Source organism: Solanum dulcamara, chromosome 4 (assembly GCF_947179165.1).
Source record: "Solanum dulcamara chromosome 4, daSolDulc1.2, whole genome shotgun sequence".
Taxonomy (NCBI): Eukaryota; Viridiplantae; Streptophyta; class Magnoliopsida; order Solanales; family Solanaceae; genus Solanum; species Solanum dulcamara.
In genome coordinates, this window is record NC_077240.1 from 51845066 (window position 1) to 51862323 (window position 17258).

Genomic DNA, 17258 nt, shown 5'->3' on the forward strand with positions numbered 1-17258 from the left:
TAGTCGTGCTTATTTTATGCTTTTGATGCTTCTATGATTGTAAAATACTTATTACATATCTCTCATTCATACATTACTACTATGTTTTCGCTAATCTGCTCCTTTTATGAAGGCAACTATCTCATAAATTACCTGGCAACAAGAGGAATTGACCTGGAGCCTTTTGTAACTGCATCTTTAATTCAACTGTTTTGCCGAGTTACGAAGTATGCGTGGTTTGAGGATGACATTTTTAGAGAGGTGGTCAAAGAATCCACAAGATTTCTGAATCAGGTAATGATGTTTAAGATCTTTAACCTCTAGTGTACATGATAAGGATAGGAATTGCGCCAGATGATTGGTTGAGGACCTTTTAAAGCTTTATTGCTTGTAACTGGTGTGTGAAAAGTCATACCTGTACGATTCTATAGTTGGAATGTTTTTATCTTCATATAGACTCTCTTTACTGTGGTCTTAATGTTTTTATTCTCTTTGAAATTGCAAGTAACTATGTCTATACTACATAAATTTTCTGCCGCACCTCTTTTTTTGCTAGAAATTTCTGAGATATCATTTCGCACAATTGGAGTGGTGTTGGTTGAGACTGGTCCTCATGGTTGCGATGAGTCTTACCTTTGTTCTTGGTTTGTTTTCTAGCTATATTCAATATTCATTGCTAATTTAACCTGTAGAATCGTTTCATCTAAATCGTTCCATCATTTGAGATTATTGGTTAGTCAATTGGGTTGAAAATCGTAAGTTGCTTGGGCTTTGTGTCCGATATGTTATCAAATCTTGGTTGGAACCTATGTAGCTCAGATCCTCCAAAAGAAAAATAGTGCAATTTTGGAGGATCCAACATGGTTATGACGACATTTTGAGATCCGAGCAGTATAGCTGGAACATGACAACAAAAGAATCCATATATACTGATAAAAGACCAAAGCAAGTAATTCACATGAAGGACGAGCTAGATAAACTAAGAATCAGCGGCGAAGGCCAACGATGCTCAATTTCGGTCAACAAAAATGACTAAAGCCGTAATAATTATTTACAAAGAGAAAAGCTATAAAAGGGTGAGAAATGTTGGAATGATTTGATTGTTCCCTCAAGCATAGTATTTATGTATGTAACAAATTTGGTGGACTATGTTTATGCTTAATTAAATTCCAAAGGAGATTGATAATAATTTATAGGTAGAGGAATAAAGATCTACACATGGTGTTTGTTGAAATGGAGAAACACCAACATAGTGTTATACTCGGGAGCATAGAGGAAACTATCATAAACTATTTAAGTATCTTGGGTCTATTATCCAAGGTAGTAGGGAGATTGACGATGTTGTCGCACATCATATTGGTGTACGGTGGATGGAATGGAGGCTCGCATCCATAGTCTTATGTGATAACAAGGTGCCACCAAAAGTTAAAGGCAAGTTCTATAGAGTGGTGGTTAGACCATCTATGTTGTAAGGAGTGAAGGGTTGGTCAGTTAAGAACTCCCATGTTCAGAAGATGAAAGTTGCGGAAATGTTGATTCTCTGAGAATGTGTGGGATTACTAGGAGAGATATGATTAGAAATGAAGCTATTTGTGTCAAGGTGGGAGTGACCTAGGTGGAGAGGACCAAATGCAGGGTGCGAGGCTGAAATGGTTCGGACTAATGAAGAGGAGATGCATGGATGCCCCAGTGTGGTGGTATGAGAGGTTGGCTATGAATCATTTTAAAATAGGTAGAGGTAGGCTGAAAAAGTATTGGAGAGAGGTAGATGTCCTCCCCTACCTAAACTTCATTCCAGAAACCATTAGCAACACCAATGGAGATGTTATTAAAGTAAGGCCAAAGTCTCCTGATTCTTTTCCAGATAGTACAACCAAATGTGCTCATGATTTCTTCAGTTATCCTATGGCTAAGTAAGCCATACTTTCATCTATGTACATTCTCCATAAGGCCCCATCATTTGTTCAACATCTCCAAAACCACTTTCGTAGAAGACAATTGTTTTGGTTGCTGAGATTCTTTAGTCCATGACCCCCTTGTTCTCAGCTAAGGGTGAGAATATCTTATTTCACCAAATTGTAGGCTTCCTTCCCCTGATTCCCTTGCCATAGGAAGGATCTTCTCAGTCTATTGATTCTCTTTTCTATGCTTTTTGGAAAGGAAATAAACTCATCATGTAGGTAGGAAGACTATCAAGTACAACTATTTTTGAGAATAGTAACCGTGTATTAAAATCCAAAACAGTACTTGGGTAGTACTGAAACCATATTTACAATTGGAACTCTAGAATGCTCCTTTTTCTATCCATAGTGAATCAAGGACATCAATATTATGAAGTACAACTTTATTAAGTGCCAGTCTTCCACCCAGAGATAAATACATACTCTTCCACCTTGATAGGTTTTTTAACACATCTTTCTAACACCTCACTCCATACCTCCACCTCTTTATTCTTAGAACCTAATGGCATGCCCAAGTATTCTTGGATAGAAGCCTATCCTCCTGAATTTTGTCAAGCTTAGATTGTTCCTCTAGGTGATTCTTTTTCCTGATGTCTAGTTCAGAAAAGGTCTTCTTACTCCATTCTTTTAACTTTTATTTTAGCATTTTAAGTTTGACCTTTAATCTATAATCAGGGCATCCGTCAACAACAAAGCTACTACATCAATCCTGCACCAAATACTTAAATCCCTTCACTTTGAGCCACCAATTTTTGAATTTGAAGTAGGGCTGTCTTTGTTCCCAGTCTCCACATTCAAGAAATATAAGACAGTAATGTGAGGAGCCTTGGTAGAGTTCTTTGTCTGATGCTTTTGAAATTTTCCTCCCATTCCATAGAATACAAAAATCTGTCCAACCTAGAAACAATTTGGTGATTGGTTCCCCTAAACCAAGTGTAACTCCCACCCACTAGAATTGGATCATGCAGATCTAGGTCCTCTATCCATTTGGAGAATCCAGACATTATGTTTGTGTCTCTGTTACATCCCCTTCTCTCCACCATATGCCGAACTGTATTAAAATCCCCCCGTGACCCAGTATCACCACACATTGCCTTCATAGTTGCTACTTCTTCCCAACATTCTAGCTTTTCATTCTAGTGTGGGGTGCATAAACCCCAGTGAAAAACCAACAAAAGAAAGGAGAGATTAGTAATGTGAGTGCTTATTCAATGACTTGTAGTTCCTTCGAGAAAAACCAAGAATTTAATTGGCATCTCACAGGGGTCTATGCTCCAAACGATAGACAGGAGAGGGAAGGAATCTGTGGGAACTTGGGCAGCTAGAGGGCGATTTCAGGTCCTTGGGTTCTCTGTGGAGACTTCAACATTGGTAGATACCCTTCAGAGAAGAAAAAATGCAAAAGAATCAGCAAGGCAATGACACACTTCTTTGAATTTATTGAGGATATAGAACTGGTGGATCTGGAATTGTCAAGGGAAATTTCACTTGGAAAAAAGGAGATAGACACACAACAACTGCAAGATTAGACCGGTTTCTTTATTTTGAAGAATGGGATGCCAGCTTCAGAGACATCAAACATTTTATTTTGCATAGATTGACTTCTGATCATTTACCATTGAGTTGCAATGTGGAGAATTGCAAACGACAAAGTCCTACTTCAAGTTTGACAATTGGTGGCTAAACATACCAGGTTTCAATGACAACAACACCATACCCGGTGCAATTCCACAAGTGGGGTTTAGGAAGGGTAGGATGTACGCAAACCTTATTCCTACCTTTATGAGATAGAGAGGTCATGTTCGATGGACCCTCAACTCAAAAGAAAAAAAGAAATTTGAAGCACGACTATAAGAAAATAAGACAAGAAAACAAGGATACGAAGTAAATACAATAGCAGATAGTAATAACCAATGAAGAACAAAGAAAATATCTGATTCCTAAATGTGATTACGAATAAGGAGAAACAGAGGGGAGGCTAGCCCCCTTCCTCTCCCACATGAGGTGCGACAACACTCGGCTACCCACTAACCTTCCACCCTAATTCACGTACTCGGCTACCACTAATTTTCTACCCTAATTCTCGTACCTTCCTATCTAGGATCATGTTCTTAGTATGCTGAAAGTTGTGCCATGTACTATCTAATCACCTCCCCTTGTTCTTTTTCAGCCTACAAGTCTAATGGGGAAGAATGGTGGACATGTTGACTGCCTTCGATAGACCCAAAAAAACCCAAGCAGTCTAACCTAACCTCACCCTTCCTAACTTCGGTTATGCCCAACCTTTCACACCTCCTAACGGGCTCATCCACACACTTCCTCTTCACATGCCCAAACCACCTTAACCTCACATCAATGAAAAAGTCAAAATTTGGTGGGACTCCTTTAACTTCAATGGAAAGACGAACTACATACTGGTGGCCACATCGAAAGCTTTAAAGGGAAAGCCAAAGGAATGGAGTAAGACAATTCAGGGAAACTTGGGCATTCAGAAACAAACTATCTTAATCCAACTAGCTGAACTGGAGGAGTTATAGGATCACAGGGAATAAGAGGAAGAAGAGATGGCCTCTAGGCTAGATCTTAATAAGGAATTTGAAGAGACTACATGGAGACAGAGATCCAGGGCAATATGGCTCAAGCAAGGGACAAGAATACACACTTTTTCCACAGAACAACAAATGCTCATAGAAGAATTAACATTATTGACAAGCTGAAAATCATAGGAGAAATCCTAACCAATCTAGAAGAGGTGAAAGAGATTGGTTTCCAATTATGAGAAACTCCGAGTGAGACAAAGGACTGGAGACCATAGTTAGACATGAGGAATTGTCCCATGATTGAAGAAGAAGACACCACATTCCTGATGGCACCATTTGAATTACAGGAGATTCTGGAGAGCATTAAAGCATATGTAGGTGCTAAAGCTCCAGGTCCAGATAATTTCTCTATGACCTTCTTTAGTCTATGCTGGGGAATTATAACTTAGATCTTGTGGCAGCAGTGCAGAGTTTTCATGAGAAAGGAGCCTAAATGCCACCTTTGTGGCTTTAATTCCTTAGAAGATGGGAGCAACACAGTTAAATGGTTGTAGACCCATTTATCTGTAAGGGGTGTTTATTAGATCATTGCCAAACTACTGACAGAGAGATTGAAAAGGGTCGTACACAGGGTAGTGGATAGGCAATAGACGACCTTTATCAGAGGTAGAAAAATTATGATAACTAACGAATGGGTGGAGTCTATGCAAAGAAGTTAGCAACTAGATTTTATGCAAGCTAAATATATAGAAAGCTTATGGTCAGTTGAACTGAAATTTTTTATTTCACATGTCGCAGAAGATTGACACTAGATGGATCAGATGGATCAAGCAAGGCATTAGCACAATGAGATTATCTATATTGATTAACAAAACTCAAATGGTTTCTTCCCTTCTCAGAGGGGTTTGAGGCAGGGTGATCCCATGTCCCCATTCCTTTTTATCTTTGTAATGAAAGGAATAAGCGACATTATAATGCACATCTAAGGAAAAGGGTTGGGTTAGGGGATTTCAGATGGGTAACAGAGAGAATAATAATCTGGAGATAACTCACTTACAGTATGCAGATTATATTCTAGTTTTCTATGAAGTAGTGGAAGAACATATACTGATTCTAAGGGTCATATTCATCATATTTGAAGTAGTATCAGGTTTACATATAAATTTGGGGAAAAGCTTCATATATCTCATTAATGAAGTAGCAGATGTGGAGAGCTTGGCATTCGGGGTTAAATCAACTGCTTTGAACATGAACTCTTAGACATGATTCTAAGAGTGGAACATAAGAGGTTGCTCATATTACAATAAAGGGATGCTGCAGGGGGAACTCAAAGATTAAAAAGAAGAAAGGGGCGACAAAATTATAGAAATTGGGTTCGGACTTAAATCAAAACAAGGGTGAAAGAAGGTTGAGAGGGCAGGAATCAAAAATCTCATTCCAGATGAAAGTATAAATAATAAGTTGGAACGTTAGGGGGTTAAAGCTAGGAAAGAAGAAGGAAACCATCTAGTCACTAGTAAAGAAGTAGAGAGTAGATATAGTTTGTCTTCAAGAGACAAAAATCTAAGATTGGTCTAATGATTGGGAATGATTAGAAATACTTTGAAATACACTGAAGGAACATACCTTAGTATTGGAGGGCAAGGAGAGAATAAAAGAGAAAATTGTCTTAGGGTTTATAGGAATGAAACATAGAATGAAAAATTCGGAGAAGGAGGCGTTTTAAAGATTCTTGTCGGCCATTCTGCGGTGCAGAAATGTGGACCACAAACTGGAATGCTGACCGTATTTTGGTCGCAAAATGGACAGACAACACTTTATGGTAAAATGATCATAACTTTTAACTCATAATTCGGATTGACAAGCCCAATGTTGGGTGGGCTCGATTGCCCATGCTCCAAATGTCCAACCCTGGGCATGAGGGGTAATGTGAAGAGTCCCACATCAGTGGTCTAATGGATGGATCTCTTTAATATTGCTTGAGAAATCTGCCTCTTAAGCTAGCTTTTGGGGTTGAGTTAGATTCAAGGTCCATTTCTTAACAACTCACATACATCTAATGAGCAAAATTGTTTGTTCTCATTGAGTGAGAAAATATTTCTCTCTCCATTTCAGGTCATGTGTCTTACTTTCTTTTTCTGTCTGTTTAAAAAAGAGTGCCACCTTTCTCTGTTTAGTTAATTTTTAATTTCAATATTCTCAATTTACCCTTAATGACACCTCCTTATAGGAATGACATGATATGGTTAAGACCACTAGATTCAAAAGTTATTTTTTGGTATGTTATACACACCTTTAGTTTAAGATCACAAGATTAAAGGTTTTCTTGGCGTTCTTTATTTTAGTACCAAGACACATAAAATGAGACGGAGGGAGTAGTATGTCATGCCAATCCTTCATCTGACTGCAGCTATATTTGTGGGGTGTTTTGCCTGCTTTTCTCATTCTGTCGTTATATTTATCTACGATGATTCTTAGTCAGATTTATTTCTTGTATTTGGTATAAAACAATAAAGTTGAAGGCTTGAAGCAGTAAAATAACTTTTGCATCTGCTGATTTATCCCACACTTCATCATGACCTTGTGGATGTGATTGGGGTATGCGATTAGTTTTAGTTACATAGTTATTTGCAAAGAAATCACTGATAGAGTTCACAGCAAAATTGCAATTACGTAGCAGAGTACAAGAAGAAGATATTGATGTGAGTGACGAATTAATAAAACTAATATTTAATGAGTATCAGAATCTTTTCAAGAGGTCTGTTGCAGCATATATGTAATATGATGTGGAATGTAGAAACTGATTTATTTTTGTTTATTGGACTTTATTCATCATTTTTTGGCACGCTTGTACATATTATTCTCATCTTTTAAGAGGGTTTAAGAATGTTCGTATTTTTTTGATGGATGTCCAAATTTTGGCAAGAACAAAATGCGAGCTTATAGTCTGTGAAGATTGATAGATATTTGTGTGTCGCCTTCTCTTTCTCTTTAAATTTTGCTTAGGACTTACTATTTTTACTTCTTTCCCGCAAGTTTCTACAACTTGCACTAGTGTATTTGCCAATTTAGTGATAAATTTATAATATATTTTTTTGGTGATGTGTGGTATCTATGCCTCAGACAGCATCTCATTATGCAATTGGTTTGAAGATATTGAATCAACTCGTGTCAGAGATGAATCAGGTCAGTCTTTCATAAGGCTTATATTTCTTAATATGACTTTGACTGACTGATATCATATTCCTGCCAAAACCATGTAGATGAAATCCAATGAATTAGTCGAGGTGCATGAAAGCTGGCCCGGACACCACGGTTATCCACAAAAAAAAAAGGGAAACTAGTAAAGGAGATACCATGTGATATTTCAACTGCTAGAGTTGTGAGCTTTTAGAAATATGTTGGTTCTGAATGACATAACCTAAATCTCCTAATGGGTTGCTACTTGTGTATGTACATAAAAAATGTCCATTATCTTGCAACTTTCTTAAAGTGATTTATCAGCTATCTCCTAACATGTGAACGTCCCTAGCTTTTGACATCGATATTGTATTGGTTTTTTCTTCCCCTTTTGCTGTCAAATTACTTGATTGTATCCTATTAACTATGAAGGGGAGCCTTGGAGTAACTAGTAAAGTTGCTGTCATGTGACCAGGAGGTCACGGGTTCAAGTCTTGGAAACAGCCTCTGGCAGAAATGCAAGGTAAGGCTGCGTACAATAGACCCTTGTGGTCGGGCCCTTCCCCGGACCCTGCGCATAGCGGGAGCTTTAGTGCACCGGGCTGCCCTTTTTATCCTATTAACTATACCTTTTAGTCCATCTCCTGGTTTTATTCAGGAAATTCTTGATATCATTATATTGGAATTTATTTTAGTATAATGAGTTGAAGCGAGAATTATTAGCTGAATCTTATGTTGCTAATTGTTGCAATTTTATAGCTAGGTACTTTTTCTTCTGATTTCTAGTATTCTGATATGGACTTAATAAGTGGGTAGATTTAAGTCTTTAACCTCCTTATTCTTTGAATCAGCCAGTTCATACAGCTAATAAACTCATATGGTTATACATTTTCTTGATTGCAAAATATCCAGCCCAGTCCTGGATTGCCATCAGCGCAGCATCGTAGGGTGGCTTGCTCCTTCAGAGATCAATCGCTTCTTCAAGTATTCCAAGTATCCCTGACATCAATGACCCAACTGAAAAATGATGGTAATACTCCATCAGATACAATCATAATTGTGATATCTGACATTGTTATGTGCAATTTATTATCTCACTGTCGTTGCTTGTCCTTAATATGCAGTAACAATTTCTAAGAATGCGGCTAGCAGCAAACTACAAGAACTGGCGCTTTCTCTGTCCCTAAAATGTTTATCATTCGACTTTATGGGAACGACGGTTGATGAAAGTTCGGATGATTTTAACACTATTCAGGTGGTTTTATCTTCTATAACATGTATTTATCAAGTTGTGTATCCTACCTGCAAATATCACATTGCTCACTTAACATTGTTGCAGATCCCATCTTCATGGAAGCAAGTGCTGGAGGATCAATCGACGGTGCATATTTTTTTTGACTATTATGAGATCAATAAGCCTAACATATCGAAGGAGGTCAGTATCATACTGTTTCTGGTGCCTTCAAGTGGATTTTTTGCTTCGTTGTCATACATATTCAACTTTGCTCTGAAACCATGATAAGTTATATTGTTACAAATCTCTAGTTGCTGACTTATCATGGTTTACATTATTATGTTTTCTTTGATTGTTAAGAACATTTAAAATACATGAACACCAATAAAAGAACATTTTAAATACACAAGCTATTTTATTCATTGATTTATGTTTAAACTTAATAGTTACTGTTATTATTTGCACTCTCTCTCTACCTGACACAGTCCCATTTATGTGAGGAAATTAGAGCTTTGATGCTTAGCAGGTGCTTAGCTTCTATTTCCATAACTTTGTGAGAATGATTCTTGGTTTTAGACTTGAATTTTTTCAGAAGGAGCTAATTTTGTCACTCTGCTGTAAGACTCTGCTGTAAGACTGTTCATGTCCCTTCGCAGTAACCGCTAGTTCTTATGCATTCTTCTGGAAACGTGTAAATGCAGCAGTGGTATTGCCATTGTTGTTGTGTTAAGCTGTTTAAGCAAATTATTGTTTTCATCCTTAGAATGATTGTTGAACTGTTTAGGAAATCATTCCTTTGATCAATACAAAAAGAGAATGGGTTTGCTAAGAATCTCACTTGTTCATAGGCTTTAAATTAACTGTATGCATGTCTCATCTTTTTTTTTTTTTTTTGTAATGGGTTACTACTAAACTCATCTGACAGGGGGTTTGAACAATATAATTGATTTACTAATCTGTTAAGAATTCACTTTTCAGTCCTCAATTCAGGTTCCCAAACTTGTAGCAGTAAATTAACTAGTGTAACAAGCTTAATTTTGTCTCAGGCTTTAGAGTGTTTAGTCCGGCTGGCTTCAGTGAGGAGATCTCTGTTTTCAAATGACACTTCTAGAGTGAAATACTTGGCACACCTGATGACAGGAACCAAAGACATTATGCAATCTGGGAAAGGTGAATAGGATTACTGTATTTCAAATATCTTGGTCCTCTTTATATCAAATATCTTGGTCCTCTTTATAGACATCATAATCATATCAGATAATGTTAGTTGTATGGGCTTTATATAAATTTGAAGATCAGGATTGGCCTCTGGATTTTCTGTTATTCTCTCCCTGTGTTTTATTTTATTTTTCTCTTTTCAGTTCTTTGGTTATCTAGACGATTTCTTTCTTAAGAGTGGCATTTATCAAATTTTACATTTTGGATTGCTATTTTTCTGTGATAAATCTAGTATGATAATATCATATCCAACCCTTCTAGGCCATTGAATTTGCAGACATTTGTTCTGGTCTTGCCTGAGGATATATACATTTGGCCTCCAAAAGCCTAACATAAAACATCTAAGGTGCTTATCCATCTTTCAGTCCATTTGGGGCAATGTCTCTTTTGGAGTTAGAATCCCTATGTGTAGATACCTAACATGCAAACATCCATCTTAGATCTTTTTGTGATAAGTAATACAGTAAATTTTATTGATGATCTGGGGAAAATCCCTTTATACCAGAACCTACAAGATGAAGATATAGTTTCCAGAAAATGACACACGTCATCTATACCAGCAAGAGTCTCATTGGTGCTCCAAACTTTATTTAAAATAAAGGGTGTTCCCCTTATATGTGCAAAGCCAAAGTAGCCCATCAAAACCTTTCGTATTTTTTTCCCACAGTAACCAAATAAGTGCTGGGGGAGCCACAATCTAGGTTCTGCTTTTCCTTCTTCTGTGTTGAGAGCTCAAGTATGCGTCATGTCCTTCACTGCACCTCACATGTGTTATTATGCTCTGCGCACTACTGGTTCACTATCCAGTTGTGGTGGACATTCGTCAACCTGTTTTCCCTTTTCAAAATAAGTTGAGGAATGTCCACCACAACTGGTTAGCGAACCAAGAGTGCACAAGAAGGTGATTCACATCTTCTCCCAGTTGTTTATACATGTAACACTGGGTCACATATGTAATTTTCCTTATGTTTTCTGGCTTTAGGATTGCACCCCTTGACATCATTCTTGTGAGTAGGCATACCTTCTTCGATGCTTCGGGATCCAAACTGATGGATATGGAAATCCCTATCCTCTCTTTTCAACGACCTGTTAAAAAATTTGACCAAGAAGATACCTCTCCCTTCCTTTCCACATCTGTATGTCCTGACTTGATTGCGTAATGCTTTGTTTTTAGTGCATATTCATCGGACTTTGGAGTTCCGTAACCTTCCACTCTTGCAAGTTTCTCCTTAACTTAAGCTCTCATATTACCTCCCTGTTTTGCTCTCTGTATACCTGATAAATTGTTGCTACCTTTTGATTTGATATGCGAAAGTTAAAAGGATTAGTGACACTTAGTTTATCTTCGGCCCACCATCTGTGCATCCAAAAACTGACCCAGTTTAAGTATTTTCGTTGCCAACTTTGAAAGTGACATTTCAGTTGAAATTCATCTATTCCCCATCCACCACCACCCTCACCCCCACACATTGAGTATCATACTTGTTTGCTTTTACTGTCCTCCTTAAGCTTGTTCCTTGTTCCAAACACCCCCCTACCCCAACGACTTCCCAAGTAAAGCTGTATTCAAGACTTTTAAGTGTCTTACTTTGAGCCCTCCACACCAAGTGGTGAAGCCTAACAAGACATGATTCAAGGACTCTTCAAAAACACCATAAAGGATTCTTACAAAGGATCATTCCAAGAGAAGAATCCCTTTCCTTTGTTTTTGCATCGCTTGTTCGTGGCACTACTCACTCGCAGAGCTGCGTATCAATAAAAAGAAAAGCCTTATCGTGACTACTTTACTTAAGCAATTCTTGGTATTGTTATTCTTTTGTAACAACATTTTTGGTTTACCAAATGAAGATCTCTTTGTCCCTTTGCTTGTTTTCCACAAGAAATTCTGTGGACTCTCCATTATACTTAGCTAGTATGGACATCTGCATGTAAAATATTGGAACATTTGAATTTTGATACGAACATTGGACAATTTGACATTGATCATGACTTCATTATCCCTTAATGAAAAGTACCTATGTTGTCACCCCGAGTCTCTTCTCAATTCTTTCGATCACAAGATTCCATGATGAATTTGCCGTGTTTGATGCTCCTAGAGCCTAGAGGTAGTCCTAGAAATTAGTTAAACACTTTTGCTAATTGCTAAATGTTGGTCACCTCTCACTAGAATAATCTTGCACTTCTTCTATCTTGCATCTCCTTGATGCCTTTTCTTACTTCATCAAGAAAAATAAAAAATAAAACATCTTGCACTTTCTTAGGTTGATTTCAATCGTGACATTACTTGAAACTATACTAGGACCTAATTTTGATGGGAAAGATGAAGTATCTCTGCCTCACAAAAATCCAGGGCTTCATCCATGAACAATAGATGAAAAACTCTGGCCTTGCCATCGCTCCTTAAGCCTGCCTTGATGTCACGACCCAATTTTTCCTAGCCGCGATTGGCACCCAACAACCTTTGTGTCAAGCGAACCATAGAATATAACGCTTCATTTGCTCGCAAATCAATATCTAGTCAACATAAAAGATATGGACTGGAATCCTTTACGGACCTATAGAGTCCTCTCTGGTGGTTTCAGGCAATCAGAATTTCTCACTTCCTCTCTTTTTTCTTTCCCTTTCTTTTATTACTCAGCATGGGATGGAAAATAAATGCTATTTCAGATCTGGTGGGAAAGCTTACGACCTTACTGAGAACATCTCAGAGTCGGAAGTTTGGTATGACTGGGTGAAGAGCGCGAGACTCTATGAGAAGGCTAACCTTGAGCAAAGGTGCTTTATTATGGGTTTGCTGAAGACTCAGAGAAGCTAAGAAGGAACATGAGGACGAAGACTTTCAAGTTGTGGAGATGCAGGAATTTTTTGACCAACTTTTATTATTCACAGAAATTTAATAAATATGGAAGGCTCATTTTTGTTGTAGCTGTTAAAGGACAGCAGATCTGTGATCATTATTCTGAAAAATAAATTTGATGAAGGGTGGGGGAGTCTAGCTAAGAAGATTGAAGATTTTATCAGTAGAAAGCCTGGCACTCGAGGTGAATATTTTACAAATAGTGATACAATAGAAAATTTACTAAAAGGGAGGGGAACTTTTTGGAAGCTCTGCGCAATACTATATGGTTCTAGAGGGAGATGCTAAAGGAGACAGAAAACTCTTTGATAAAAACAAGTTCTCACGCTAACGATAGAGACCTCCTATGCAGGTGTATGTCGGGCGATTCTGTGGCGGTTTGAAATTCCCACACACAATGATGTGAGAAATGGGGCATAACAGAGCTAGAACGGAGCCCAAAACATTCAAATGTATGACATAAGAGGGTTCCAATTTCTCTTTGAGTTTCAGTCGAGGAAGGCTGCAGAGCATGTTTTGATGGATGATTGGAGAAGACAAGGATCTTCTTTAAAGCTTGACTGATGGTCTCTGATAAGGGTGTGGTCCACTCGAGCACCGTTTTCAATCGGTTCTGGATCAGGGTCTTAGGTCTACCTTTAAATCTTTGGAACAAAAAGGTGACAAAGGAGATAGAAGATATGTGTGAAGATTTGCTGGCAAATGAGGAGAAAACAGAGCTCAAACCCATTTTAGGTGGTTGTGCATCAGGGTACGAGGTCTAGTTGAGAAAATCCCATAGTTGATGGGATCTTATATACCCCTGGCTGTCTGGTGCGAACCGCCGCCAAGGTTCAGATATGCATTAGAGAGGATGGTGGATTGACATGGAGATGAGGTTGACATGGATGATGCTAAGTTAACCCTAGGAGAGCTGGTGAGAATTCTCGAGAGTGGTGCAGCGGAAAGGAAAGAGGTATCCCTTTTGTCCATCAGACAAAGAACCGATTGATATAAGTAATGGAGCCACTACAAGCAGCCACATGCTAGGCACATGTCCCTCTTTGAATTTGAAATCAGTAGATATACAAGTAGGACCTAGTTTGAAGTTAAACAAAGGGATTGTGATTTGTGGTCTTTTGAGTGACCCGGATTGGGTTCGGTCGATTTTAAAGGAAGGGTTTGGCCCTAATGTTGTTTGGCCTACTCTGGGTCTAGACTCTTCCTTGAAGTCTAGAATTACAGTTATACTTCCTTTCTTGTAGCCAAAATAGCATATGTCTGCCTCGTTCTATCTATGGATTGTTGTTCACCATTGTGCTCTTAATCAATTGGACATTAAGAATGTTTTTCTCCATGGTGATCTTGAGGAAGAAGTCTATATGGAGAAACCACCTGATTTTGTTGCTCAAGGGGAGTCTAGTAGCCTTGTATGTAAGTTGATTGTGCAGGTCACTCAATGGTCTGAAACAGTCTTCTCACGCTTGGTTTAGGAAGCTCGGCATAGTAATTCAGGAGTTGCTTAGGACTCGTAGTGGAGCTGATCCTCTGTGTTTTATTGACATTTTGCATCAAATCAGTATGTCATGAGAGGACCAATGTTATCAAAGGCGAAAAACGCAAAAAGGCTCTAAGGTCTGTTGGGCCTTTAAGGGCAAAGCACAAATAAAGTGTGGACTTAAATGAAAAAAGGCACAAAGGGAGAAAAAAATACAAATATATATGTTTAGTCCAAGACTAATAATTATAAACATGATTGACAAATATATGACCAAAGAAATTGAAAAAAATTATGATAAAGTGAAATATCAATTGTTTATTGTCATTTCTTCAAAAGAGACTCATTGGCAAGGAGAAGTTTGCCTTAGAACCTTGATGACAACACTGAACCACACATAAAGCGAGGCGAAGCACTCAACACTTTTTGAGCCTCGCTTCAGGGCTTAAGCGCGCCTTTTACTACACTGGAGAGGACTAAGCACTTTGAGATTGACTATCTCTTAGTCAGAGAAAAAAATACTCTCAGGAGATATTGTTACTAAAATTGTGAAGTCGAGTGATCAACTTGCAAATATCTTCACCAAGTTCCTTATTGGTCCTCGTATCAATTACATACTACAATGACTTGTATGCATCCGCTTGAGGGGGGAGGGGCGTTACAATAGGAATATGAACAAGAATAGTATATCAAATCCTACTTGGAGTATGAATAGTACATAAAAACCTACTTGGAATAGGAATAGGAATAGGAATAGTATATACAATCCTATTTAGAAAAGGATTGTAATATAGTATCTAGAAATAGGGTCTCAATATAATAATGTAGATACACAATTCAATAATATTCTCCTCCAATATTTCTCACATGAACAAATTAGGTACATCAGATTTATGCTGGTTGTTTTTGAAGCCACTTCTGATTTGAAAGTTAATGGGCGGAAAATCAGTTTATTTCCCATAAAAGAAGTAGCTAACAGTCAGGCTCTGGCTGACATTCTTCGCTGTAGGGTGGATAGATTGCCTACTCTATATTTAGGTATGCCTCTAGGAAGAAGACACAAGGCTGTGGAGATTTGGTTTGGGATGGCATATTGGAGAAGACTGAGAAGAAATTAGCTCAGTGGAAGGCTCAATACTTATCCCTTAAGGGTTAGAATCACCTTAATAAATTCTATTTTGGGTTCTCTCCCTACTTATGTGATGTCTTTATTCCCTATCCCTACTAGTGTGGTGAAGAAGCTTAACAGACTGAAAAGGGATTTTTCATGGAAAGGAAAGGAAGAAGGAAAAGGTTACAATTTAGTGAAATGGGAGAGAGCACAACAAAAACCAGGGTGGACTTGGCCAGTGTTATCAAAAGCTGTAAGTGCAAAAAAATCTCAAGGTCAGTTGGGGCTTTTAGTGCAAAGCGTAAATAAAGTGTGGACTTTAACGAAAAAAGGCACAAACAGGGAAAAAATATAAAATATATATGTTTCGTCCAAGACTAATAATTATAAGAACGAATGACAAATATATGGACAATGAAATTAAAAAATATCGATAAAGTGAAATATTAATTTTTTTAGTGTAGCATCTTCATGATACGCACAACAGCAAGAAAAAGTATATCTTAGAGCCTTGATAACGACACAAAACCGCACATTAAGCAAGGCGAATCACTCAACATGTTTTGAGCATCGCTTCAGGGATTCCTTTGGCAATACTGGTCTTGGCCTTAGAAACCTAAAAATACAAGCAATTGTCTTTTGATGAAGTGGTTATGGAGATTCAGTGGAGAGGAATTAACTCTGTGGATGGGTGTTATCCTGCATTAATTTCTCCAAACCAGTCCTTGGTGCTCTAATGAGGTTGATACCACTTATTGAGTGGGAGTTTGGAGATCAATCAGAGCTCTATGGTCAAAACTGCAGGGGAATACTAGCATTAAAGTGGGAAATGACACTAAAACTATGTTTTTGAAGGATAAATGGATCGGTCAAACTCCTTTACAGGTTTCTTTTCCTGATTTATTTGTGCTGTGCACCAATCCTGATGCCACTATCAATGATTGCTGGTCAAGGCTGGAATTTGTCTTTCTAGAGGCACTTGACTGACTGGAAAGGGGAAGGTCTTCTAAAAGACTAAAAGAGATTGAGGTTTTTCCTGGCACAACTACTGAACCAGATTCATTGAGATGGGGACATGCCATGGATGGATTTTTTTCGGTTAGCAGGATCTATAAGGAGGAGAACGGAGTAGAGGGGTTGGGGGGGGGGGGGTTGCACAAGGGTTTGGAGGAATAGCTGGAAAAGTTCGGCACCAACAAAAGTGAAATCCTTCACATGGCTGATGGCTAATAGGGCATGTCTCACAAATGAAGTTTCATAGAAGAAAGGGCTGCCATTAGTAACCAGTTTTTTTTGTGCATTGAAACTGGTGAAACCAACAATCACCTTTTCTTGCATTGCAAATTCATAACTCAACTCTGGAACTTGTTCTTTAGTTTCACAGAGATCAAGTGGTCAATGGCTGAACATACTGCAGTCTTGATGAGCTACTGAATTAGAAGAGGGGTAGCAAGAGTCAGAAAAAGTGGTGGAGGATAATACCTTCCTGCATTTGGTGGGCAGTATGAAAGGAGAGAAATGGTAGATACTTTGAAGATAAAATTAAGTCCATTCATGATGAGACTTTAACCCACTCTAACACCCCCTGCACGCTCATGTCCAACTAGAGCGTGGACCGGGAAGCCAAATGGGGATGAACCTGGTTCTGATACCATCTAACAATGTGGATCTATCCCACATTGGTTGGAGAATGGACTGGCG

At 38.2% G+C, this 17258-nt stretch overlaps 1 protein-coding gene across 1 annotated transcript in view; it reads left to right on the plus strand.

Moving 5' to 3' along the window:
* The window catches only part of LOC129887425 (uncharacterized), a 51458-nt gene that overhangs the window by 2896 nt on the left and 31304 nt on the right, over positions 1-17258 (plus strand). The window contains exons 3-8 of the mRNA XM_055962523.1: positions 113-273; positions 7604-7666; positions 8573-8690; positions 8785-8915; positions 9000-9095; positions 9941-10064. Of these exons, the coding sequence (XP_055818498.1) occupies positions 113-273; positions 7604-7666; positions 8573-8690; positions 8785-8915; positions 9000-9095; positions 9941-10064 (693 nt within the window). The remainder of the gene's footprint in view (positions 1-112; positions 274-7603; positions 7667-8572; positions 8691-8784; positions 8916-8999; positions 9096-9940; positions 10065-17258) is intronic.